Genomic DNA, 26,970 nt, shown 5'->3' with positions numbered 1-26,970 from the left:
CGAAGAGGGGGACAAGACCCCCGAAGTCGGGAGAAGAGGCCGGCGGCGGGGAGGAAGAAAGCCGGACTCCTCCGCTAGTAAAAGAGCTACACACACATAGCGGAGGAGTCCGGCGAGAAGACCCCCGAAGACGGAAGACCCCCGGAGCTGTGCAATAAAATACTTTTTCCATGTGTTGTGTTTTTTTTTGTACTTTATTCCACAGGTGAATGGGTAGGGGTACATTGTACCCCATACTCATTCACATAGGGTGGGGGGCCGGTATCCGGGGGCCCCCTTCTTAAAGGGGGCTCCCGGATTCCGATAAGCCCCCCGCCCGCAGACCCCGACAACCAACGGCCAGGGTTGTCGGGAAGAGGCCCTTGTCCTCATCAACATGGGGACAAGGTGCTTTGGGGTGGGGGGGCCGCGCGGTCCCCCCTTCCCCAAGGCACCCCCCCATGTTGAGGGCACGCGGCCTGGTACGGCTCAGGAGGGGGGGCGCGCTCGCTCGCCCCCCTTTCCTGGCCGGCCGGGTAGCGTGCTCGGACAAGGGTCTGGTGTGGACTTGGGGGGAACCCCCACGCCGTTTTTTTTCGGCGTTGGGGTTCCCCTGTAAGCCCATTCCAGGCGGCGGAGCCCGCGACGTCTCCTTCGCGGGTCCCGCCTACCTGTACACGCGCTCGAAATGGGCGGACTTTCCGAGCGGGAACAGTCCGCTCATTTCGAAAGTACAGCGGACAGGCCCACACACGGGCGGACTGTTCGCTCAAACACAGTTTCAGCGGACAGTTTTTCGGAATTTCCGAAAGACTTTGTCCGTCCAACTGTCCGCTGAAACTGTCCGCTGAAAGCCCACACACGAGCGGACTGTCCGCCCAAACACTGTTCAGCGGACAAGGTTGGGCGAACAGTCCGCCCGTGTGTACGCGGCCTGATGGTTTTCCTGAAGGGATTTCGCTCAAGCTGTCTTGCCTACACACGGTCACATCAAATTCCGCCCGTCAAGAACGCGATGACGTACAACACGTACGACGGGACTAGAAAAACGAAGTTCAATACCCAGTAGCCAATAGCTTCCGTCTCGTAGTTGACTCTGAGCATGCGTGAGTTTTTGTGTGTCAGAATTGCATACACGCGATCGGAATTTCCGTTGGAAAAATTGAAAACCTGTTCTCAATCTTTTGCTGGCGGAAATTCGGCCAGCAAAATTGCGATGGAGCGTACACACGGTCGCATTTTCCGACAAAAAGCTTTCATCGGTCTTTTGCTGACCGAAATTCCGACCGTGTGTACGCGGAATTAGTGTTTTTTCAGCTTCACCGTCAAGGAGCAAAAAAAAATAAAATTGTTTTGTAGAGTCTCTTGGAATTTTTTTCCAGCAGAAAAGCTCCTAATAGTGTTTCTTGAGCTTTTTTTTTTCCCTTTGGGTCTCCATGCACATTAGTGTTTTTTTTTTGTTAAAAAAATGCTGGATAAAGCGCTGGTAATAGCTTTCTGTAGTAGCGGTTTAGGAGTGTTTTAGGAGTGTTAGAGCTTTATTAGCGTTTTTTGCAGTCAAAAGGAAAACAAAAAGCTAAAAAAAAACACTATTAGTAGCATTTAACTCCGTTCTCTGATGGAAAAACGCTCCAAGAATCTCTTTTTTTTTTTTGCTCCTAGATGCTGAAGCTCAAAAACTCTAACGGCCTTAAGTAGTGAGCAGGGACACGTAGGACACGTAGGACACATAGGACACGTAGGACACATAGGATACGTAGGATACGTAGGACACGTAGGACACGTAGGACACGTAGGACACACAGGACACGTAGGAAACACAGGACACGTAGGACACATAGGATACACAGGACACGTAGGACACATAGGATGCATAGGACACGTAGGACACATAGGATACATAGGACACGTAGGACACATAGGACACATAGGATACACAGGATACGTAGGACACATAGGACACATAGGATACATAGGACACACAGGACACGTAGGACACATAGTACACATAGGATACATAAGATACATAGGACACATAGGATACACAGGATACGTAGGACACATAGGACACATAGGATACATAGGACACGTAGGACACATAGGACACATAGGACACATAGGACACACAGGACACGTAGGACACGTAGGACACATAGGATACATAGGACACGTAGGACGCATAGGATACATAGGACACGTAGGACACATAGGACACATAGGACACATAGGATACACAGGACACGTAGGACACATAGGATACATAGGACACGTAGGACACATAGGATACATAGGACACGTAGGACACATAGGACACATAGGATACACAGGATACGTAGGACACATAGGACACATAGGATACATAGGACACGTAGGACACATAGGACACATAGGACACACAGGACACGTAGGACACATAGGACACATAGGATACATAAGATACATAGGACACATAGGACACACAGGACACGTAGGACACACAGGACACATAGGATACATAGGACACGTAGGACACACAGGACACGAAGGACACACAGGACACATAGGATACGTAGGACACGTGGGACATACAGGACACATAGGACACATAGGACACACAGGACACATAGGACACATAGGACACACAGGACACATAGGACACATAGGATACATAGGACACACAGGACACATAGGACACATAGGATACACAGGATACGTAGGACACATAGGACACATAGGATACACAGGATACGTAGGACACATAGGACACATAGGATACGTAGGACACATAGGACACATAGGATACACAGGATACGTAGGACACATAGGACACATAGGATACATAGGACACGTAGGACACATAGGACACATAGGACACACAGGACACGTAGGACACATAGGACACATAGGATACATAAGATACATAGGACACATAGGACACACAGGACACGTAGGACACACAGGACACATAGGACACACAGGACACATAGGATACATAGGATACATAGGACACGTAGGACACACAGGACACGAAGGACACACAGGACACATAGGATACGTAGGACACGTAGGACATACAGGACACATAGGACACATAGGACACACAGGACACATAGGACACATAGGATACATAGGACACACAGGACACATAGGACACAAAGGATACATAGGATACGTAGGACACACAGGACACATAACACCATTTAGCTTTGTGGAGCAGAAAAAAAAGCTAATAAGAGCTTCTAGGAGCTTAACTACTTCAGAATGACAGCTACAGCGCCGACCTGCTTTGCTTGGACAACGTCTATTGACGTCCTCCACTGCCCGAGCGGCTCGCGCGCACCGTCTGCAGGGCACGCTCGGTGCGCTTTGTGATCAGAGTCTATGAGACACACTGGATCACAGATCGGAGTAAGGGGTCGATCCCGACCCCTCACCACATGATCAGCTGTCAGACAATGACAGCTGATCATGTGACGTCAACAGAGCCGGTAATCGGCTATTTTTTATCCTCGAAGCTGACAGCGTGAGGAGGAAAATAAAAAAAGCAGATCACCGGCGGCTGTGAGAGGGACATCAGACCCGATCATTGCGAGCTGCAGCCAGATCCTCAGTGCCCACCTGTGCCCCTGCCAGTGCCACCTATTAGTGCCCACAATCAGTGCCACCTATAAGTGCCCATCAGTGCCACCTACCAGTGCCCATCAGTGCCACATATCAGTGCCCATCAGTGCCATCTGATTTGATAAGATTTGGAGGGACTGTTCTTGATTTGCAGGAATGTCCCTCTGTCCTCAACAACAGTGCTGCACATCAGTGCCACCTATCATTGCCCATCAGTGTTGTGTCACCTACCAGTGCCACCTATCAGTGCCCATCAGTGCCACCTATCAGTTCCCATCAGTGTCACCTACCAGTGCCCATCAGTGCCACCTATCAGTTACCATCAGTGCCACCTATCAGTTCCCATCAGTGCCATCTACCAGTGCCCATCAGTGCCACCTATCAGTGCCATCTGATTTGATAAGATTTGGAGGGACTGTTCCTGATTTGCAGGAATGTCCCTCTGTCCTCAACAACAGTTCTGCACATCAGTGCCACCTATCAGTGCCCATCAGTGTTGTGTCACCTACCAGTGCCACCTATCAGTGCCCATAAGTGCCACCTATCAGTTCCCATCAGTGCCACCTACCAGTGCCCATCAGTGCCACCTATCAGTTACCATCAGTGCCACCTATCAGTTCCCATCAGTGCCACCTACCAGTGCCCATCAGTGCCACCTATCAGTTACCATCAGTGCCACCTATCAGTGCCCATCAGTGCCACCTATCAGTTCCCATCAGCGCCACCTATCAGTGCCCATCAGTACCATCTGATTTGGAGGGACTGTCCCTCTGTCCTCAACAATAGTGCTGCACATCAGTGCCACCTATCAGTGCCCATCAGTGTCATGTCACCTACCAGTGTCCATCAGTGCCACCTATCAGTGCCCATCAGTGCCAATCAGTGTTGTGTCACCTACCAGTGCCCATCAGTGCCACCTATCAGTGCCCATCAGTGTTGTGTCACCTACCAGTGCCACCTATCAGTGCCCATCAGTGTTGTGTCACCTACCAGTGCCACCTACCAGTGCCCATCAGTGCCATCTGATTTGATCTGATTTGGAGGGACTGTCCCTCTGTCCCTCTCATGTGTCCCTCATTTTGGTCGGATTCATATACCTGTATATAAAATGCACTTTGTATCTATCAAAAAGCTAAACCTTTCATCTGATTTCTAAATGGCTGCATTTGTAAAGTCCAAAACGCCAATATAAAGGAATATTAGTGGTAAAAAAATAAGCACTTGTGGGTTCAACAATCTTGTTTTTTTTTTTGTACACTTCTCCTTTAAGGGGGCGTGACAAGGGGTGTGGCCTATGCCTGCATACTTTTGCTGATAGGTGCCCCTCATTCCCATCTCACAGTTGGGGGTTCACAGCGTGAGGGGACCCCCTTGTCTGAAGTCACACTCCTACAGATCGGATGCCATTTAAAGCAAAAACACGCCCCCTACCCCCGCACGTGGGTGGGTAAGGCTGGACAGATCACGGAGCTCCTCATGCGCATGCGCTGTTCGTAGCTGGAAGCCGCAGGGGGGGTCACATGGTGTACGGGCCATTTGGAAGGATCTGCGCGTGCGTGGCGTCCTGCGTGGTCACGTGTCCGGAGAGGCGCTGGTGGGTCAGTGGTGCGCGTGCGCCGGCCGACAGGTGGCGCAGTCACGTGGTGTCCTTGTCCAGGGGCGGAGGATGGCGCGCACGTAACGCGGCGACGGGCCGGGCGGTAGTGAGACGTGCGCGCTCCCGAAGCTGGTAGCTGAGCTATGGCGGAGGGGGGAGGAGAGCTGGTCTCGGTACCGGAACCGGAGAGTCAGAAGAACGAGCTGGGGGAGCTGCTGAAGACTCCGCTGAGGAAGGGGGACGAGTGGTGAGAGGGGGTGGGGGAGGGGCACTGTGCTGTATCATCACTGGCTGGCCGGGGGCCTTAAAGTGACAACTCCGCCTCCAGGAGCCTGACCAGGGGCCCCAGACCGCCACAGGAGGAGGAGACCGTACATGGATTGGTGGGACAATCCCCAAACCGCTCTGTGATTGGTTGTGGGGCCAGTGATCTCCATTATTGGAGGAGAACAGAACATCAGCTGAAAAATTCCAACCGGCACCACATTGTGTCCCCCACCGCTTCATGCATGGCAGTCATCTTCATCCGTATAATCCTGAGACCAGGGGATAGGGTACTAAGACCTGGGAATAGGGGGATGAGACCGGAGATGGGTACTAAGACCGGGGGATGGGGGTCAGAAGACCAGAGATGGGGGATGAGACCGGAGATGGGGTACTAAGACCGGTGGGGTGGGGGTCAGAAGACCGGAGATGGGGTACTAAGACTGGGGGGATGAGACCGGAGATGGGGTACTAAGACCGGTGGGGTGGGGGTCAGAAGACCGGAGATGGGGTACTAAGACTGGGGGGATGAGACCGGAGATGGGGTACTAAGACCGGTGGGGTGGGGGTCAGAAGACCGGAGATGGGGGTACTAAGACCGGGGGGATGGGGGTCAGAAGACCGGAGATGGGGTACTAAGACCGGGGGGATGGGGGTCAGAAGACCGGAGATGGGGTACTAAGACCGGGGGGATGGGGGGATGAGACCGGAGATGGGGTACTAAGACTAGAGGGATGAGACCGGAGATGGGGTACTAAGACCGGTGGGGTGGGGGTCAGAAGACCGGAGATGGGGTACTAAGACTGGGGGGATGAGACCGGAGATGGGGTACTAAGACCGGTGGGGTGGGGGTCAGAAGACCGGAGATGGGGGTACTAAGACCGGGGGGATGGGGGTCAGAAGACCGGAGATGGGGTACTAAGACCGGGGGGATGGGGGTCAGAAGACCGGAGATGGGGTACTAAGACTGGGGGGATGAGACCGGAGATGGGGTACTAAGACCGGTGGGGTGGGGGTCAGAAGACCGGAGATGGGGTACTAAGACTGGGGGGATGAGACCGGAGATGGGGTACTAAGACCGGTGGGGTGGGGGTCAGAAGACCGGAGATGGGGGTACTAAGACCGGGGGGATGGGGGTCAGAAGACCGGAGATGGGGTACTAAGACCGGGGGGATGGGGGTCAGAAGACCGGAGATGGGGTACTAAGACCGGGGGGATGGGGGGATGAGACCGGAGATGGGGTACTAAGACTAGAGGGATGAGACCGGAGATGGGGTACTAAGACCGGGGGGATGGGGGTCAGAAGACCGGAGATGGGGTACTAAGACCGGGGGGATGAGACCGGAGATGGGGTACTAAGACTAGAGGGATGAGACCGGAGATGGGGTACTAAGACCGGTGGGGTGGGGGTGAGAAGACCGGAGATGGGGTACTAAGACCGGTGGGGTGGGGGTGAGAAGACCGGAGATGGGGTACTAAGACCGGTGGGGTGGGGGTGAGAAGACCAGAGATGGGGTACTAAGACCGGGGGGGTGGGGTACAAAGACCAGGGGAATGGGGGTGAGAAGCCCGGAGATGGGTACTAAGACCGGGGGGATGAGACCTGGGGATGGGGGTGACAAGTCCGGAGATGGGGGGCTGATGAGACGAGGGTGACAAGCTTGGGACTGAAGCTCCGGATATGGGGTATTGAGGTTGGCAGATTGGGGTGATGGGACCGGGGGATGGGGTACTGAGGCTGGCAGATGGTTGTGATGAGACCGGGGGATGGGGAACTGAGGCTTGGGGGTGATGGGACCGGAGATGGGGGTGATAAGACCGGGGGATGGGGTACTGAGGCTGGCAGAGGGGGGTGATGATACCGGGGGGTGGGTGGGGTACTGAGGCTGGCAGATGGGGGTGATGAGACCGGGAGATGGGGAACTGAGGCTGGCAGATTGGGGTGATGGGACTGGAAATGGGTAACTGAGGCTGGCAGATGGGGGGTGGGGAACTGAGGCTGGCAGACAAGGGTGATGGGAACGGGGGATGGGGAACTGAGACTGGCAGATGAGGGTGATGGGACTGAGGATGGGGTGATGAGGCTGGCAGATAGGGGTGACCAGTTGGGGACGGGGGGGGGGATGGAATACTGAGACTGGGGGAGGAGTTTGATCCCCACTGTGGCTGGTTGCAGGGCTGCCATATTCAGCTGAGCTGTGCACAAGGCCATTCATGCCAACACCATCATTTGGGGCCCCTTGACTGGCACACGGTCCTTATCTAAAATGTCTTTACTCTACCTCACTGCTTGGGGCCACTTGGACCCTGACTCCCTTTACCTGAGACTTAAGTGGTGTACCGAGGCCTATCCCTGGTCATGACACGGCGGTGTGACAACCACCCCCATTAGTAATGAAGAGACCCCCCCCCCCCCACTGTGACCTCGATGGAAGGGTCACCAGCTGGACCCGAGCCCGGAATACGGCGGGAGAACGTGGAGAATTAATCTGAGAGCCAAGCTCGGGGCCCCTCTGATGCCGGTCACATGACTTCCATGCCAAGGAAGGTCAGGTGATCTCAGCCAGAGTGACTTGGGGAATCGCACTTGAGAACCAACCAGGCGAGAGGAGAGATCCCTACATTGTGGTCATGTGACCAGCGTCGGAGGGGGCCCACGCAGCCAGGTGTGCGCAGTGTCTATAGATGACGGGGGGGCTTCTATAAGTTGCCCATTTTCTCAACTTCATTCTGCTAAATAATAAAAGTACAGGAGAGCTCGGGGGCCACACGGGGGCCCTCTGCAGATCCCAGCATTCAGCAGTGAAAACCTTCTAGATAAGATTCCAGTCTATACACAGAACTCTATGGACAATCGCTGGACCCGATACAATGTTATAATGTCAGCGGATTCTTCTCCTGTTGGTAACATTGTATACATTTTATCACTTCCCATAGAGATCCGCTATGTGTGTAATATTAGGACGCAGAGCTCGGCATTGACTCAAGAAATTCCCCAATGCATGGAAAATACTGCGGGTGTGGTATGTGCTCTATCTGTATACCACCATTGCAGCCAATCAGCTTCCGGCAGTGCTGATTGCGGGACACTTTGGGACTCGTTATCACCGGTTGGTTGTAGATAAAGTCCAGCAGACATTTCTTATCTGAAGAGGCTGGGAGATTTATTTATAACTCTGGAAATCTGTGCCCTTTGACCTCATTACCCCACATGGGGCACCTAGAGAGCGGAGGAAAGGAGTGGGAGCGGATTATGACCCCAAGTGACCCCGTTGCCCCACACAGGGCACCTAGAGAGCAGAGGAAAGGAGTGGGAGTGGATTATGACCCCGAGTAACCCCATTGCCACACACAGGGCAACTAGGAAGCAGAGGAAAGGAGTGGGAGTGGCATATGATCCAGAGTGACCCCATTACCCCACCCAGGACACCTAGAGAGTGGAGGAAAGGAGTGGGAGTGGATTAAGACCCCATTACCCCACACAGGGCACCTAGAGAGTGGAGGAAAGGAGTGAGGGGATTATGACCCCAAGTGATACTTTTACCCCACACAGGGCAACTACAGTGAGGAGGAAAGTAGTGGGAGTGGATTATGACCCGGAGTGACCCCTTTACCCCACACAGGGCAACTAGAGTGCGGAAGAAGGGAGTGGAGGCAGCCTATAACCCCTTTACCCCACACGGGGCACCTAGAGACCAGAGGAAAGGAGTAGGAGTGGATTATGACCCTGAGTGACACCATTACCCCACACAGGGCACATAGAGAGCGGAGGAAAGGAGTGGGAGCGGCCTATGACCCCTCACAGGGCACCTAGAGACAAGGAGTGGGAGCAGATTATGACCCCGAGTGACACCTTTACCCCACACGGGGCACCTAGAGAGCGGATGAAAGAAGTGAGAGCTTCACCCATCGCAGGAAATATCTGCTTGTCGTGGGATTCACATCCCATGTTACTTGCATCACTCCTCCTGTAATCCCATCCCCCAGCTCCCGTCGGGCCCCATGCACACTGGTGTCAGAATTGGGGCACTTATGAAGCACTCCTGAAGAGCGCCCGTCTCTCCTGAGGCTCGTGAAGGCAGTGCTTTTGGGTCGTACAGCTTTATTCAGACACACAAGCTTGGCTTCTTACTGCAGTCTCGATGAGCGTAGACCGTGGCGTCTGTTGGTCTGACGGTTGCGTTGCCTCTTCATTTGATTGCGGGATTCCACGGCAGGTCTGGTGTCGGAGGTTGGGTGTGATCGTTTCATAGGAGAGGCCGCAGATTAATGGCATGTTTATGTAAGCTCATTATTGATTTGGATGGAGTCGGGGCGACACCCATTCCACCCTCTCTGAGAATTTTTCTGTGACGGGTTTATCAATACGAAATATACTTGAAGTGCCGCCAATCACAGGACTATCAGGTCAGTGAATTGTGCTCAAAGGCAGGGCAGCACAGGGGTCATGGGAATACCCCCCCTTCACCTTTGCTTTCCAACCAGTCTACAGGAAGGGCCATTCGAGTTACTCCGCCGGGGATCTTCAAGCTACGGCCCTCCAGCTGTTGTGGAACTACACGTCCCATGAGGCGCTGTAAAACTCTGACATGACCAGGCATGATGGGAATTGCAGTTCCCAAATAACTGGAGGGCAGTCGTTTGGAGACCTAGATCTTACATTGAGGACCCCCCCCCCCCCCCCCCATGTGACATCTCAGGGCCAATAACAAGCTCCTTTGAAGTCACATGACAGAAGTTGAGGGGCGCTGAGAGCGGTCACCTGCTCCTCTATTCCATTCAAAAAAAGTAATTTGAAATGTTATCTATGAGCAGCCCATAATCTCCTCGTTTGTGGGGTGTGTCGGGTTGCAGCGGGGCATTTGCTCTACGACTGTATATTATATGGGACTTGTATTCCTAATAGATGAAATGTACAGGCCGGTGTCATCATGCTCTGCACATTCATCTTTGATGTTCCTGGGCCTAGGCTGGTCTGATTTTTTTGCCGTGTAATGACGGTGTTGGGTTGGGCAAGCTGAGAGACGCCGGCCACAGATTGCACAAGACGAAACATCCCTGGGAGGAGGCAGGAGGAGGGAGTGTGCAGAGACTGCCAGTAAATGAAAGTAAAAGCAGAGAGACTTGTTTACCGTCAGCTCTGGAGCATTGTGTGACGTCATCCCTTCACCATTAACCCCGCTAGAGGAGTGACAGGAGCCCAACTAGTCCAGTCTGTGAGATCGCCCACACCAACCAACCTGTGCTATCAGCTCCGTTCACCTACATTGCTGATAATAGAGCATAACTAAAATCTGTGCAAATTCAGACTTCTATTGTACCAGACTTCCAGAATGAGATTCACAGCTATTCCCCATATTTATTATACTTGAGTTCCCGGGTCTGTACACCCGCTGTACCCATAATGAGGGGTTCCCACCATTCCTGTGTTGAGTTCCCAGGTCTGTACACCCCCTGTGCTCATTATGAGGGGTTCCCATCATCCCTGTGCTGAGTTCCCAGGTCTGTACACCCCCTGTGCCCATTATGAGGGGTTCCCATCATCCCTGTGCTGAGTTCCCAGGTCTGTACACCCCCTGTGCCCATTATGAGGGGTTCCCATCATCCCTGTGCTGAGTTCCTGGGTCCGTACACCTACTGTGCCCATTATGAGGGGTTCTCACCATCCCTGCTGAATATTTTTTTACACTCTGGTGTACTGGAACAGTACTGGCATTTAAGTATTAGAGATCTTGCTGTGTGTATTCCAGGCTTTTAAGAATTCAGGGGCTGATGGGGCCCAACCGGCTCCATCTATTACTAAAATATGAGTTATGGGTGTACTGGTGTAGGGTATATTAGATGGGTCCTCATGCTGGTCAGGAATTAGCTGCTCTGATGTCCAAAATTAACTCTTCAGAGGTCCTTGCATGGATTTTAGCAGCACAGCAGTCAGGAAGGGAATGGGGTCTGTCCTCCAGGCTCGCCAGCTGTCATGGTGAGGGCCCATCTGTTGCCAGCTGTCTGCTTCTCTTCACCATAAAAGGACATTTATCCTTCATATCTGTGCTGAGATAAACCTCCATCTCCTTCACACCTGGGGTGTGTAGGGGAACATTCATGTATCCTTGGCCTGTGGTGTCCATTGTGGGGCTGTTGTGTTCTTGGACTGACGTGACTGTATAGGGGCAGTTCCTTCATTGGGTTGGGCTGACTGTTGGGGCGGTTCCCTCTTTGGGTTGGGCTGACTCTGTTGGGGTGGTTCCCTCTGTGGGGCGGGCTGACTCTGTTGGGGCGGGCTGACTCTGTTGGGGCGGTTCCCTCTGTGGGGGCGGGCTGACTCTGTGGGGGCGGTTCCCTCTGTGGGGGCGGGCTGACTCTGTTGGGGCGGTTCCCTCTGCGGGGGCGGGCTGACTCTGTTGGGGGGGGGGTTCCCTCTGCGGGGGCGGGCTGACTCTGTTGGGGGGGGGTTCCCTCTGCGGGGGCGGGCTGACTCTGTTGGGGGGGGTTCCCTCTGTGGGGGCGGGCTGACTCTGTTGGGGGGGTTCCCTCTGCGGGGGCGGGCTGACTCTGTTGGGGGAGGTTCCCTCTGTGGGGGCGGTTCCCTCTGTGGGGGCGGGCTGACTCTGTTGGGGCGGTTCCCTCTGCGGGGGCGGGCTGACTCTGTTGGGGGGGGGGGGGGGTTCCCTCTGCGGGGGCGGGCTGACTCTGTTGGGGGGGGGTTCCCTCTGCGGGGGCGGGCTGACTCTGTTGGGGGGGGGGTTCCCTCTGTGGGGGCGGGCTTACTCTGTTGGGGCGGGTTCCCTCTGTGGGGGCGTGCTGACTCTGTTGGCGCGGTTCCTTCGTTGGGTTGGGATGACTGTTGGGGCAGTCCCTCCCTTGTGTTGGGTTGGGGTGGATCTGGGGTAGCTCCTTCCTTTGGCTTCGGGTGACAGTTGGGGCAGCTGCCTTGCCGGGGTTATTCTAATAATGGCTCTTTCTTTTTCAGGTATCTGGTGGACAGCCGATGGTTCAAGCAATGGAAGAAGTATGTCGGCTACGACTCGTGGGACATGTACAATGTCGGGGAGAACAGTCAGTACCCGGGCCCTGTGGATAATTCTGGATTGTTTTCAGGTAAAGTGAGAGATGACGGTCTGCCCGAGGGGACTTCTCCTCACATATACAGAGCGGGTTTGTCTGGTTCATTAAAGCTGATCTGAAAACCACTGATTGCAGACAAACTACATCAAGGGGGTTAAAGCAAGTAAAAAGAAGGTGATGCAACGTCTTCTCGCGGCCCGTCAAATGCTCTCTGAAGAGCAGTCTGAACGAAAGTGACTCTTCAGAGAGCAACGCGAGTGTAAGCTAGATCTTGCATCTTCATACTGTGGCCCCTCGGTATTGTCCCAGTGTACCACTGTCTGAGAACCAGAGACATACAGGCTAAGGCTCCTGTGTTAGTGGGCTCCTGTGTTGGTGGTCTCTTTTAACCGGTACGGCCTTCCTTCAGTGCCTCTCCAGGCTCACCGTCCCGGTGTTATGCCCCAGCAGTGGTCTCTCCATTAGATCTTTGTACTGTAGCCCCTCGCACACCCCTAACAGCACCCCTTTCTCTGTTTCAGATGCCGAAACTCAGATATTAAAGGAACATCTCATCGATGAGCTGGATTACATGCTGCTCCCGATGGAAGCCTGGAACAAGCTGTTAAACTGGTATGGGAGCGTCCAGGGACAGCAGCCCATCGTCCGGAAGGTTGGTAGCGGCTCTGCGGTGTGACGTCACCACAGACAGGAGCACCCTCTCTGATCACTGCGTCTCTCTTGCAGGTGGTGGAGCACGGCATGTTTGTGAAGCATTGCAAGGTGGAAGTCTATCTGATCGAATTAAAGCTGAGTGAGAACACCGACCCTGAGAAAATGGTCAGCCGGCACTTCAGCAAGGCTGATACCATAGGTGAGCAGAGAGCCAATGACATGGCTGCCGGAGTGACGCTTGTACTCTTTATGCTGTATGAAGTTTTCCCATGAAAGGATGTTGTGTGATGAAGGCGTGTCTGCGCCTTGTGTCGTTGCTCTCATAGAATAGACCTCCAGCTGACGCGTTTTTGTCCCAGCCACCAGGGATTGGTCATAGAGGTTTGCCCTGCCCACTTATGATTAAGATCCGGTGGGTGGGGTGAAATTTGTCAGTGGAGCGGCACTGGCTGAGGCCGTCATGGACATTTGATATGGGTCAGGCTGGTGTCCTGAATATTTTTTACCTCTAGCTGTTGTAGAGCAGTTGCTGGGCATTCCAGTGTGTTTGACCTACCTACCCCCCCCCCCCCATATACAGTATATATTGGTGTAGACAGGTTATCTTAAGTGAGTTATTATATTTTCCATCGACATGTGAGCGCTAAAGAAAGGCTATAGCATATCGGTACAGATTCCTCTCTGTTTCTTCATTACTGCTCTCCTGTTACAGAATTTATAGAGAAAGAAGTGAGACGCATCTTTAATATTCCTCCTGAGAAAGAGACTCGGCTGTGGAACCGATATATGACGAATACCTACGAGCAGCTCACCAAACCGGACAACACCGTGCAGGATGCTGGGCTCTACCAGGGGCAGGTAGTGATGGGCCCAGGGGTGGGGGGGGGGGTGCTTACCAGGGGTAGGTAATGATGGACCCAGGGGTGGATTAGGTCAAGGGGTGCTTACCAGGGGCAGGTAATAATGGGCTACCCAGGGGCAGGTAATTATGGGCCCAGGGTTGGTTCGGGGGGGGGGGGGGGTGCTAACCATGGGCAGGTAATTATGGGCCCAGGGTTGGTTGGGGGGGTGCTAACCAGGGACAGGTAATTATGGGCCCAGGGTTGGTTGGGGGGGGGGGGGTGCTATCCAGGGACAGGTAATTATGGGCCCAGGGTTGGTTGGGGGGGTGCTAACCAGGGGCAGGTAATTATGGGCCCAGGGTTGGTTGGGGGGGGGGGGTGCTAACCAGGGGCAGGTAATTATGGGCCCAGGGTTGGTTGGGGGGGTAACAAGGGGCAGGTAATTATGGGCCCGGGGTTGGTGGGGGGGATGCTTACAAGGGGAAGGTAGTGATGGGTGGTCTGCCACAGGGTATAAGTATTGATGGGCTCGGGGGAAGGTCTACCAAGAGCAGGTAGTAATGGACTGGGGAGGAAGGGAGAGGGTTTGAAGATCTACTAGGGGAAGGTAGCAATGGTCGGGGGGGGTGTCTACCAGGGGCAGGTAGTGATGGGTGAGGTGCTAGCTGTGCTGCAAGTGACCTTCTCCTGGGTCGTAATGGACTGGGTGGGGACAGTAGCTGAGGTACCCGTGTCCTTGTCTGGACTTGTGATAGGTTTGGGGGAGGGGGGGCAGGGTGCGGTGCAGCCCAGTGTCCTTGTTTGGGGTCACGGGCGTGGGGTGGGATGCTTGCCCGGTCCATTTTTTAATCTAACTTTGTGTCGCTTTAACTTCTACAGGTGCTGGTGATAGAACAGAAGAACGCAGATGGCACATGGCCTAGACAGGCTCAATCAAAGTGAGTATTGTACATATTAATCTTCACCCTATCGGCAGAACCTATAACTCCTTGGAATCCAGCCTGCGGCCTGGTACTTGTGTGGCCCTCAAACCCCCCAACAGTCCTTGAATTGCAAAGGGACTGTAATGACAGCAATCTCTAGCAGTCTCTTGTAATGTGCACCCAACTTCATATGTACTATATCCAGACCTTGACCTTTTTCTGGTAGCATGTATGCAATTGTCTTCTGTAACATAATATATACTGACTATTTAGTAAGGTCCTTTGGTGTTTAGTTGTATGCTACTCATGGACTGATGGCAGTGGGTGTGTGTTCTACAATGGGGTTGTGGGAAGTGATCTCCTCTATACAGAAAACGGTCTACAAGGGATTGTGGGAAGCAAACGCCTCTATATAGAAAAGGGTCTTAAAGTGTTACTAAACCCAGAACCTGCAGTCACTATATCTGGTCTCTTACAGTACACAGAACATGGAAATGCAATTATTTTAGTAAATATAAACTGCCAAATACCTTTTTCTCATCAACAGTATCTTAACAGTCTTGTGATATCATATATCATATGATATCATATTATATCGGCTCCTAGTAAACCTTGTAGGAGGAGTTTTCCTACTGCGCTGGTACTCTGGATAGTGCTGATTGGCCCTGTGCTGATTACATGCATCCTCCCAAAACCTCTCTACCAATGCACACCAAACTGAGCATGTGCAGCCCGTCCACTGGCTCTGTAAATATCAGGTTATTTTCTCCCTTTGCCTTTCAGGACAGCACCTTGGAGACGGGGTAGCTCCACCTCTGAACAGGAAACGTTGCGTGACAAGGCCCCTTTAAAATCAGTTGCTTCCACCATGCCATCAGTTTTAGTGTCTCCTCCGCCATGGTGGAAGCACTGCTGGGGAACCAGAGGGGCTGCGCTCTCTAAGGAGGGTTTTTTTTTCAGTACCTTTTTGTTTCTGTATCAGACCAGCCCAGCTCCCTCCCACACGAGAGGGAGGGTTGCTCTGGTGCCTGTTTCTTCGACGGCTCACAGGAGCAAGGGTCCACTGGTAATTGTCTGCCCTGGGGTGCTCAGAGGGCCGCGAGTGTGCTCAGATGGAGCGTCTATGCCAGGTCTCGGCATATCAGTGCCGAGTCCCGGATGGTGGGGGGCAGAGACTTCCAGTGGGGCGTAGCAGCACATGGTTCCGGCTGCTGGAACGCAGGCGGAAGGGGCGATGAATGCCAGAGGAGCTGCATTAAAGGATTGCACAGATGGCTGCTGCAGCACTCAGAATAGAGGAGACAGTCATCGGCAGCGATGGCGGATGCAGGCACCCAAGTTCCCGGCCAGGCCCAGGTAGGAGAGGTCCAGAGGCACCTCCTTTACTTTCTTCACTGGGTGGTTGTTTTGATCTGATGGTAGAGCCTGCAGCTGTCTGCTAGGATGACACATTCTGTTAGCAGTTCAGCATGGAGGGAGACTCTGGGACACGGCCAGGAGTATGCTTTGAGCACTGTTTCTTGTCTCTCTCTATTTCCCTAATAGAATGGGGGTTGTCTGTCTTACAGAAAGCCGCCAAAGCAGAGAACTGCAGGAAGAAAATGCCCTTCATGCAAAAACCCATTTAAGGGACTCGTGGCCCAAACCGCTTTGCAGATCTTGCATCGCTGGTTTAGTAAGGGGAAGAGTCCATACAGGAGTGTAAGGAGCTCTTTTCCTCAGTGAGAGGAATTGGAGACCCTAGGGACAGTACAGTCCCTCATGAAGAAACAGGGGCAGAGTTCCAGCCAGGAACAGAGCTTCCCAGTCCAGTCTTCCTCCTACCACTTCAAGACTAATTAAAAGTGAATCAGAGAGAGCATTCCTGCCTCAACAATTGACGATGAGGGGGAAGAGGAGACGAGAACGGCTAAATACAAACTAACGCTAGAAGAAGTGGATGTCTTACTAAAAGCGGTCTATATCACGTTGGAAATTCAAGAAGAGAAAGCTCAGCTGTACCAGAGGCTAGAGGAGACAAAACATAGTTTTTCCTGTCTATAAAGTTCTGACCGATACAATTAAGAAGGAATGTAAGGACCTTCAAAAGGAGGTTTCCCTTTGAGAAGGATGAAGCATTGGTATGGAATAAGACCTAAAATTGATGCCGCTTCTCCCAAGTGTCTAGATGGACTGATCTAGCATTTGAGGACATGGGCGTATTTAAAGACGCCATGGACAAAAGAGCAGACGCACTTTTAAAAGCCTGGGACTCGTCCTAACCTAAAGCCGGTGATGGCCGCTACAGTAGTAGCCAGAAGCATGGAATGCTCTGGTTGGAACAACTTTTAAAGGCCGTGTGGTAGCAGGCACCTCTAGGAAAGATTTGCTCGAGTCCTTCCCTACCCTTTTAAGAGCGGTCAAATGCATGGCAGACGCCTCGGCGGAATCCATTAGAATGTTGGCCAGGTCTTTTAGCACTAGTTAATTCAGCTTGGAGGGCTCTTTGGCCAAAGACCTGGTCAGGGAACTCCGCTTCAGAGGTTAAGTTTGAGGAATTCCCTTTGCAGGAGATCTGATATTTGGATGTTTGGACCAGAATTAGAAACCGCTTCATTGAACGACGGACAAGAAGAAAGCCTTTCCGCAGAAAGAGTGCAGCAAAGGAAGAATTTTCGCCATAAAGAAAAATCCGACCCAGAAAAGACCCTGGAATCCTCAAAAGGGGGTGAGGCAGAGGAGGGGTACACTTTAGACCCCCCACCGAACAAACCTCAAAAGAGCTATGACAACCATCTACCGGTAGGCGGAAGGTTGCAGGCTTTCCTGCAAGGTTGGGAAAAAGCAACAAAAAGCCTGTTTGTTCTGAATCTAATCAGTCAAGGATATCGGCTAGAATTCTCAGACACCCCCAAGTCGGTTTTACATTACAAACCTTCCAAGGGATCAGGAAAAAGCCCTGGCGATGACGTCTCTTCTGAGAGAACTGATGCAACAGGATGTTATTTCCCAAGTCCCGAAGGACCAAGAAGCGAGGGATTTTTACTCCCAGATGTTTTGTTTTTTTTATCAAGAAAATGTGGGAAATTTCGTCTGTGAACCTGAAGATTCTGAACCAATCTATACAGTACAAAAGGTTCCGGATGGACACTATTTTCTCTGCGAAAAATATACTCTCCCCCAACTGTTACATGGCATCCATCGACCCCAGAGATGCTTATCTCCATATAATAATTGCAGCTACATCGCAGAAATTCCTGCGACTAGCAGTCAGTTGCGGGGGGGAGGTTTGGCACCTTCAGTTTAGGGCGCTGCCCTTTGGCCTTTCCTCCTCTCCCAGAGTGTTCACAAAAGTAATGGCAGAGGCTCTGGAGTCCCTCTGAGCGGGATCTTCATAGTACCACATCTGGACGATCTACTAGTGGTCTGCAATCTGCAAGTAACCTAAGGACATCTAAACAGCCTAGGTTGGCTTCTCAATCTCCAGAAATCAAATCTGATGCCATCTCAGTGAGGTTTCTGGGATACGAAATGGATTCAGTGGAACAAAGAATCTTCCTCCCATGGGAGAAAGTAGAAATAATGCAGTTGGCTCTAAGAACACTTCAAACCAACACGGAGGTTTCAGTAAGGGAAGCCATGTCAGTTTTAGGTCTGTTAACTGCAGCAAACCCTTCAGTGCAGTGGACCAGGCTACATGCTCGACGTCTGCGGGCAGACATTCTACTGAACCTCTGGAAAATAAGTTCAAGATAGGAACAAGGGCTAAAAGGTCACTTTGGTGGAGAGACCAAAAGAACATCTCAAAAGGACTCCCATGGACTTTTCCAGTAACGTGCAGAGTAACGACAGATGGGGAGCTCACCTCGAAGAGCAGACAAGACAGGGAGTTTGGTCCAAGCCAGAGACAAGAAGGTCCTCAAATTGGAGGGAATTAAAGGCTGTCCATATAAGCCTCCTATTCTTCCAGCAGGCCCTAAAAGAGCAGCATGTCCTGGTGTTGTCAGATAACATGACTGCAGTATTCTACCTAACAAAGCAGGGGCACACAAGGAACAAGACCCTGATGGAACTAGTTTATCAAATACTGAGTTGGGCAGACGACAATTTGGCCTCGCTGTCTGCAGTCCATCTGAAAGGCATGAAAAAAACACCCTAGCAGACCTGCTCAGCAGAAGGGAAGTAAGGGAGGTGGAATGATCGGTAGTTTGAGATGATCACAGAGTTGGGGCCTTCCTCAGGCGGGCCTCTTTGCAAACCAAATAAATGCAAAAACATCAACTTCCTTCTCTCTCCAGAGACAGGATTGAGCATTGGGAGTGGATTTATTAACTCACAAATGGGACTTCCTCCTGTCTTCCGCTCTCTCCCCTCCGTTTCAGCTAATACCAAGAGTGTTGGAAAAATTCAGAACGTATTGCACAGATCTGATCCCAATTGCTCCCTATTGGCCAAAGAGACCCTGGTTCTCAACCCTATTGACTCTCTCAACAAAACCTCCCTGGAGATTACCAATCAGGGAGGACCTTCTGGGTCAGATGCTCAACCCAGATCCAGCATACCTCGATCTAACCGCCTGGTTTCTCCAAGGTGCTGTCACTGGTAACTAAGGTGTGTGTGTGTGTGTGGGGGGGTTTTTGTTTTTTAAAGCGGAGGTCCACCCTAAAGTGGACCTTCCGCTCATTGGAATCCCCCCCCCCCCCCCCTCTGGCGCCACAATTGGCACCTTTCAGGGGGGAGGGGGGTGCAGGTACCTGTACAGTACAGGTATCTGCACCCACTTCCGGCGTAGATTCTGCAGAAGGTACGCCTCTTTCCGCAGAATCTACGCCCCTTTCCGAAAGTCCCCCGCTGTCTGCTGGGAAACACACGGATCCCAGAGACAGCGGGGACCATCCTTATTGCGCAGCGCGACTCGCGCATGCGCAGTAGGGAACCGGGAAATGAAGCCGAAAGGCTCCACTTCCTGATTCCCATACCTAAGATGGCGGCGGCAGCACCCAAGAGACGATCGAGAGATCGGCTTCGGGTGCCGACATCGTGGGCGCGCTAGGCGGGTAAGTGTCATTATTTTAAAAGTCAGCAGCTGCAGTATTTGTAGCTGCTGGCTTTTAAAAAAAAAAGACTGAACTCCCGGCGGACTCCCGCTTTAAAGACTGAAGGGCAGGATCAGAGACATGATCAAATAGCCTTTATACACAATGCAAAGGATTAACCCCTTAGGTTCCACAGTGAGTATAACCAGCATGCTTTATTGCATATGTAGGCTGATTTTACTGTTGTGGGTTTAGTAACACTTTAATTCCCCTTAACCTAAGTGTCTGAAGTAAAGAACAATGTGATGATGACACGGACTGTATATATAAGGCCCAGGCAGTATGCAAGAAAAGCAGGGTGTAGAGATCTGTAACAGGAAGCTCTGAGATAAGAATCATCCACTTGCATATAAACATAAGATGAGTGGAATGGTGTAATCTGTCGGAGCCGGTGAGCACAGAATCACAGAGCGGAATAGAGCAACAGCCTGTGATGAGCAGAGCCAGCACAGGTCTGACAGGAGATGAAAGCTGTGCAGCAGGCACACCATACACAGGACAGCAGTGAAAGTGGGCGGCGTTGGCAACAGGTAACGCATTTCCGACTGAGCAGCCCTTTTCTCAGCAGAGAACATGCTGCACATCTGTTGTTTTTGCGTAAGCGGATCATTTTATTTATTTTGCATTTCCGATTTACTGATACATCTCTGCTTTTAGTGCCTACTGCCTGTGTCTGCTGGATCCCCCTCAATCTAACCCAAGGAGCTGCAAGTTGTTACCCATCTATGTGGTGGATGACAGCTGCATCGCCTTGGACTTCTGCTCAGCCCTGTTTTTTATATGCACCATTCTTCTAATTGGACTTAAATGCTGTGCATAATTATTTTCCTATAGGACTCATCATGCAAATTTGATCCGCCCTTGTATTATGTATTAGGAGCACCCCAGCCTGGTGTCTGTATCAGAGTCTGCATGCCTTTTCATGGTCTGTGTCCCCCAACAGGTCGAGTACAGCGACGAGTAGATCCTACACTACCCCAACCAAATCGCCAACAAGCAGCTACATGTCTACTGCTTCCTCCTCATCGTCCTCATCATCGCCGCCATCCTCATCCTCCACCATCACCAATGGAGACGGCGGAGGCAGCAGCAGCTATGGCATGAACAGCATGGGGAAAGGGTGAGTTACCAGGAATGTATCATTTGGGTCAGTAGACCGAAGACCATATGTACCGAATAGAACTAGCACTAAGTGAAAATATAACAAATAACCTGCAGCAGCTATTTCAAAGGTGCTAGAACCTCAAGGATGAATGTATGGATTAACCGCACAAGCAGAATATTAAACAATTGATAATGTGCTTAAAACATTGACGGTGATGATATCAAATTTCAAAATATAAAGTGCCAAGTGCTCCAAAATAAAGTGCTTCTGTGATTAAGGATGTGTTCAAGTGCCACACTCCCCTCTTGTGACCCCCCCCCACCTCACCAGAGTTAATGGACCCTCGGCTTTGCAGTCTTTGGTCAAGAGAGCTGTGATCTAAACGATCTGGTGTGTGAGGAATGGAATCTCAAAGAATCTTTCTATAGGGGTCTTCACGTGGAAATACCGAGGTAGATCGGTCCTAATGAGGGGGGGGGGACACAGGAAAAAGCAAATATTGAAGTACCGCTAGTGCTGCGCAATCAAACACCACCATTCGCGAGGTATTTGCGAGATTGAGTTCAAGCAGGCATCAGTGTGTGTGATCCGGGTCCGTGCGTTCCACGGATGGCGCAAGTTGCGGCGCTGGTTTATTGAACCGGAAATGTGTCAACGAGTTTCGTCCCTTCCAGGGCATCATCAAGGATATTGGCTTTTGCTTGTGTGTGTTTTTATGTTTTATTTTTTTCCCTTTTTATGATTGATCTACCTCAGTCCATCCACGTGAATACCCCTATGGACAGTTTTTGAGAGTCCATTCCTCACACACCAGATCATTTTAGATTACAGCTCTCTTGACCCCTGACTGCAAAGCTGAGGGTCCATTAACTCTGGTGAATGGGGTCACAAGATGGGAGTGTGGCACTTGGAACACTATCCTGAATCACAGAAGCGTATTATTTTGGAGCACTTGTCACTTTATAATATTATGAATTTGATAATGTTATCACCATCAATGTTTTAAGCACATTATCAATTGTTTAATATTCTGCGAGAGCGGTTAATCCAGAAGAAGACCATAGTTGTCTCCAGCAATAGAACTGCAGCTTTTACCCTGTGCACATAACTAGGGTAATATGTCTGACTGTGAGGACCTCTGCTGATTGCATATCCTGTGAACAGTTGTACAATCCTCAGCATATGTGATGTAGATATTTAGAGGTGGCATTTATAACATGTTCAGCTGTTTTTTTTAAAGAATTTTTGGCAGTTGCACATAGGATATCATTCCTTCTTTATTCTTCCAGGGGATACGGGTCATCCTACATGTCGTCATACAGCTACAGGGAGCCTTCCAGCAAGCCTGGCCTGTGTGGGCTCAGTAATCTTGGCAATACGTGTTTTATGAACTCTGCTCTTCAGGTATGCCCTTTTTCTCCTGCCAAATATATTCACCTCCCACCCGAGGCTGCAGCGCCGCGCCTCCAGCCTTTCCACCCGAGGCTGCAGCGCCGCGCCTCCAGCCGTCCCACCCGAGGCTGCAGCGCCGCGCCTCCAGCCGTCCCACCCGAGGCTGCAGCGCCGCGCCTCCAGCCGTCCCACCCGAGGCTGCCGTGCCGCACCTCCAGCTGTCCCACCCGAGGCTGCCGCGCCTCCAGCCTTTCCACCCGAGGCTGCAGCGCCGCGCCTCCAGCCGTCCCACCCGAGGCTGCAGTGCCGCGCCTCCAGCCGTCCCACCCGAGGCTGCCGCGCCTCCAGCCGTCCCACCCGAGGCGGCACAGCTTCCTGAACTCCCAGCCGTCCCACCCGAGGCGGCACAGCTTCCTGAACTCCCAGCCGTCCCACCCCGAGGCGGCACAGCTTCCTGAACTCCCAGCCATTCATATGAGGCCATGGGAATGCCCCAATAAGGTCCTATCTTTTTCTGAGGATGCATCTTGTCATACTGTGTTCAGGAGGTTCAGACGGGGCCCTGTGAAGTAGAATTCACATTGCAGTTTGTGGCTTCACCTCTAGGTGTCATGGTAAAATGAATGGAGCAGATGTAGGCACTCAAACGTTACATGTTCGTTCATGCCAGGCACACGCACTGTGCATAGGTGCCCAGAAGCTTTATTGTGGATCAGATTTTTTATCGGTCTTGTTACCCTGTGCTTGTCCTGGTGCAGCTCCTTACCCTTGACCTTCCCGTTTTTTTTTTTTTTGTCCCCTGGCAGTGCCTGAGTAACACGCCGCCTCTAACAGAATACTTTCTGACTGATGACTACAAGGAGGAAATCAACAAGGAGAATCCACTGGGAATGAAGGGAGAGATTGCCATGGCGTACGCCGAGCTCATCCGACAGATCTGGTCTGGAGAACATTCTTATGTGGCTCCTCGAATGTTCAAGGTAGGTGGAAATCTCTGCGCTACTCCATTGTCCAAATACGTATGTCGCTGTAGATTTGGTGCCTTTTTTTTTGTTTTATAATGACTCCATGTTGTATTTGCGTGTTGTCTCTGGTTAGACGCAGGTTGGTCGATTTGCCCCGCAGTTCTCGGGGTACCAGCAGCAGGACTCTCAGGAACTGCTAGCTTTCCTCCTGGACGGCCTCCATGAAGATCTAAACAGAGTGAAGAAGAAGCCGTACCTGGAGCTGAAGGACGCCGACGGGCGGCCGGACTCTGTAAGGCATTATTCTGCATTCACTGATTTCTGCTGGCGCTCGTCCTCCCGGATGATGGTTTTACAGTTGTGCATTGCTTCCTCTGCTTTAGGTTGTAGCCAAAGAAGCGTGGGACAATCACCTGCGGAGGAACAACTCCATCATTGTAGACATTTTCCACGGCCTTTTCAAATCTACACTGGTGTGCCCGGAATGCGCCAAAGTTTCGGTGACCTTTGACCCCTTCTGCTATCTTACCCTCCCTCTCCCTATGCGGAAAGATCGCACCATGGAGGTTTTCCTGGTTCGAGCGACCCGCAGTGCAAGCCCACCCAGGTGAGCGGACTTTTCCTGGTACAGGGTTAATGTCACATACACTGTCCTGACGGTTAACCAAATGCCCGCTCTTGTCTTTCAGTACCGATTGGTTGTGCCTAAAATGGGCACGGTCTCTGACCTGTGTGCAGCTCTGTCTAAACTCTCAGATGTTCCTGCAGAAAACGTGAGTGTCGCTCAGCCTTTATGTACAGCGCTGCCTCTCCTGTACCATTCAGTAGCCCTGAATACAACTTTGATTCAGCAGAAATAAGGACATTCCGCCCATGCCTCCAGCTGACAAATTTTGCCCTCTACTTGTTCAGCAATCCTCTTTGATTCTCACTACTAGGGGGCAGAATGTGTCAGGGGAGATGGGAGGTGGGTGTGTCATTGGCATCATGGCCCCATGTGACCACTAATGACATTATTGTCCTACATTTGTCCAATTCACAGATGGTGGTGACAGATGTCTACAATCACCGTTTTCACAAGATCTTCCAGGTGGATGAAATGCTGAGCCACATCATGGAGCGAGATGACCTTTTTGTGTAAGTGTGGACCCCCTCCTCGCCCTACCTAACCAGGCTGGGACCCTCCCTCGCCCTACCTAACCCAGGCTGGGACCCTCCCTCGCCCTACCTAACCAGGCTGGGGCCCTCCCTCGCCCTACCCTAACCAGGCTGGGCCCTCCCTCGCCCTACCCTAACCAGGCTGGGGCCCTCCCTCGCCCTACCTAACCAGGCTGGGGCCCTCCCTCGCCCTACCTAACCAGGCTGGGGCCCTCCCTCGCCCTACCTAACCAGGCTGGGGCCCTCCCTCGCCCTACCTAACCAGGCTGGGGCCCCCGCCCCCCTCCCCCCCCCCCCCCCCCCCCCCCCCGTGCCATCCCTGACTAGGCTGGACCACCATCCCAGTGCTGATGAAAGACTGGGAGGTATATTCTAGGGAGTCCCTTCTGATTCATTATATGCACATAGGGCTTGACTCGGGTTGTTTATATGGCCGGCGGAGTGCAGCGCGGGTGTAATGTGGGCCGGCGGAGTGCAGCGTGGGTAATATTGGCAATGTCCTCTGTCCTTTTTTGACATTCTTTGTATTTCCAGGTACGAGGTTAAATCTTCTCGGAGTGACGACTCGGAATGGATCACATTGCCTCTCTGCTTCCGTGAAAGACGTTACCGTCAGAGCACCTCTGCTGGAACCATCCTGTTTGGGCAGCCCTTGTTTGGTCTCTGTGCCCCGCCAAAACCTGACTGCAAAATTGCTGTATAATCTCATCCTCGAGAGGATCCAGTAAGTGTGACCGTCCCTTTCTGCCTTAACCCCTACATGGCCAGAGCTCACTGATGCCTGGATACTCTGCTGCTAAACCAAACTACAGTTCCCATCATGCAATGGAAACTGTAACTGTTGATGTGGGTGGGGTTTGCTGCCGACTCAAGGTTGGTGGGACAGACAAGGAATCTGAGATTTCCGGGTCCTCCCGCTGCAACCAGCAGTGATGTAATTCACTACAAACAGGTAATGAGGAGCACATGAACCCTTATTATGGAGGATTCTGGGAGTGACTTTACAGTGTTTGCACTATTGATTCGCAGAAGACGACCATATTTGATCAAAGAGGAAATGTCATTTCTGAAACAGCTTTAACATTTCTTCCTGGAGTTCCGCTTTAATTTGCACACGACATATTGATCAAACTTTTTACGCCTCTGATGTGCCCGACCTGTGACCCGAGGGCCAATTGCGGCCCTATGGTGTGCGGCCCTTGGTCCTTAGCAGTCTGTAGTAGGTTTATTGATTAGGGTAATAGGATCTATATTGGTCTCCTGTAACATCTTCCCAGTTTGCTTTTGTCTTCTGCAGTGTATCCCCACCAACAATGTATCCTGTCCTCACTCTCTGACCCTCATCTCCTCTATTAGGTCTGCAGTCTTTGACACTCCTCTCCAGCATTACATATATATTGGACATTATGTGCTGCCCATTGGTGATGTCAGGGGCCACATTTGATGCCCCTTTTAGCTCCTAAGTTGCCAACCACTGTTCTGCATCCTGTAACACATTACTTCAGCCTGTAGGTGGCGCTGTGCCCCTTTCTCTGGGCACACACTCAGATGCACAGCGCAATTTGTAAACTTCCAGTCACTCCCATAATTCATATGGTGATCACATGATGATGGGTTCCCAATCGGCCGTGTGAAGCCACTATTTGTCATAGAGCTGGTACAGAGACCCCCACCCACCACAGTACTGCCTATATACATAAGGAAGAGGAATGGGACTCTACCAGTGTTTAAAATGAATGTGTGTGTGTATGTATGTGTGTGTGTATGTATGTATGTGTGTATATATATATATATATATATATATATATATATATATATATATATATATATATATATATATATATATATATAATGTGTGTGTATTTATTCACTCACACTGCCTTCAAGGTATTCATACCCCTCAAAATGTTCCACCTTTTGTCATGTTACAACCAAAAAGGTAAATATATTGGTATTTTATGTGATAGACCAACACAAAGTGGCACATAATTGTGACGTGGAAGGAAAATGATAAATGGTTTTCAATTTTTATTTTTTTACCAATATGTGAAAAGCTTGGGGGTGTACATTTGTATGGCGCCCCCCGGAGTCAATACATTTGACCACCTGTCGCTGTAATTACACCTGCAAGTCTTTTTGGGGATGTCTCTACCAGCTTTGCACATCTAGAGGGGACATTTCTGCCCATTCTTCTTCTCTGCAAAATATCTCAAGCTCTGTCAGATTGGATGGAGAGCGTCTGTGATCAGCAATTTTCAAGTCTTGCCACAGATTCTCAATGTGATTTTTAGGCCTGGACTGTGACTGGGCCATTCTAAGCCCTTGTACACACGGGTCGGAGATTTCGACAACCA

At 51.5% G+C, this 26,970-nt stretch overlaps 1 protein-coding gene across 1 annotated transcript; it reads left to right on the top strand.

Annotated features, from left to right (window-relative positions):
- The first annotated feature begins 5,224 nt into the window (after positions 1-5,224).
- Positions 5,225-25,359, top strand: USP4 (ubiquitin specific peptidase 4). The gene is given in 16 exon segments (XM_077451556.1): positions 5,225-5,423; positions 12,408-12,535; positions 13,024-13,154; positions 13,229-13,355; positions 13,869-14,014; positions 14,878-14,936; positions 20,940-21,116; positions 22,391-22,505; positions 23,300-23,473; positions 23,592-23,750; positions 23,842-24,037; positions 24,040-24,065; positions 24,148-24,231; positions 24,501-24,595; positions 25,151-25,271; positions 25,273-25,359. Coding segments are annotated over 16 exon segments (1,914 nt in total). The 5' UTR covers positions 5,225-5,319; the 3' UTR covers positions 25,345-25,359.
- Positions 25,360-26,970: the final 1,611 nt, after the last annotated feature.

The sequence above is a fragment of the Lithobates pipiens genome, unplaced genomic scaffold, assembly GCF_037356315.1.
Source record: "Lithobates pipiens isolate NorthernLeopardFrog02 unplaced genomic scaffold, aLitPip1_a1.2 Scaffold_23, whole genome shotgun sequence".
NCBI lineage: Eukaryota > Metazoa > Chordata > Amphibia > Anura > Ranidae > Lithobates > Lithobates pipiens.
This window is presented reverse-complemented; position numbering and strand designations above follow the sequence as displayed.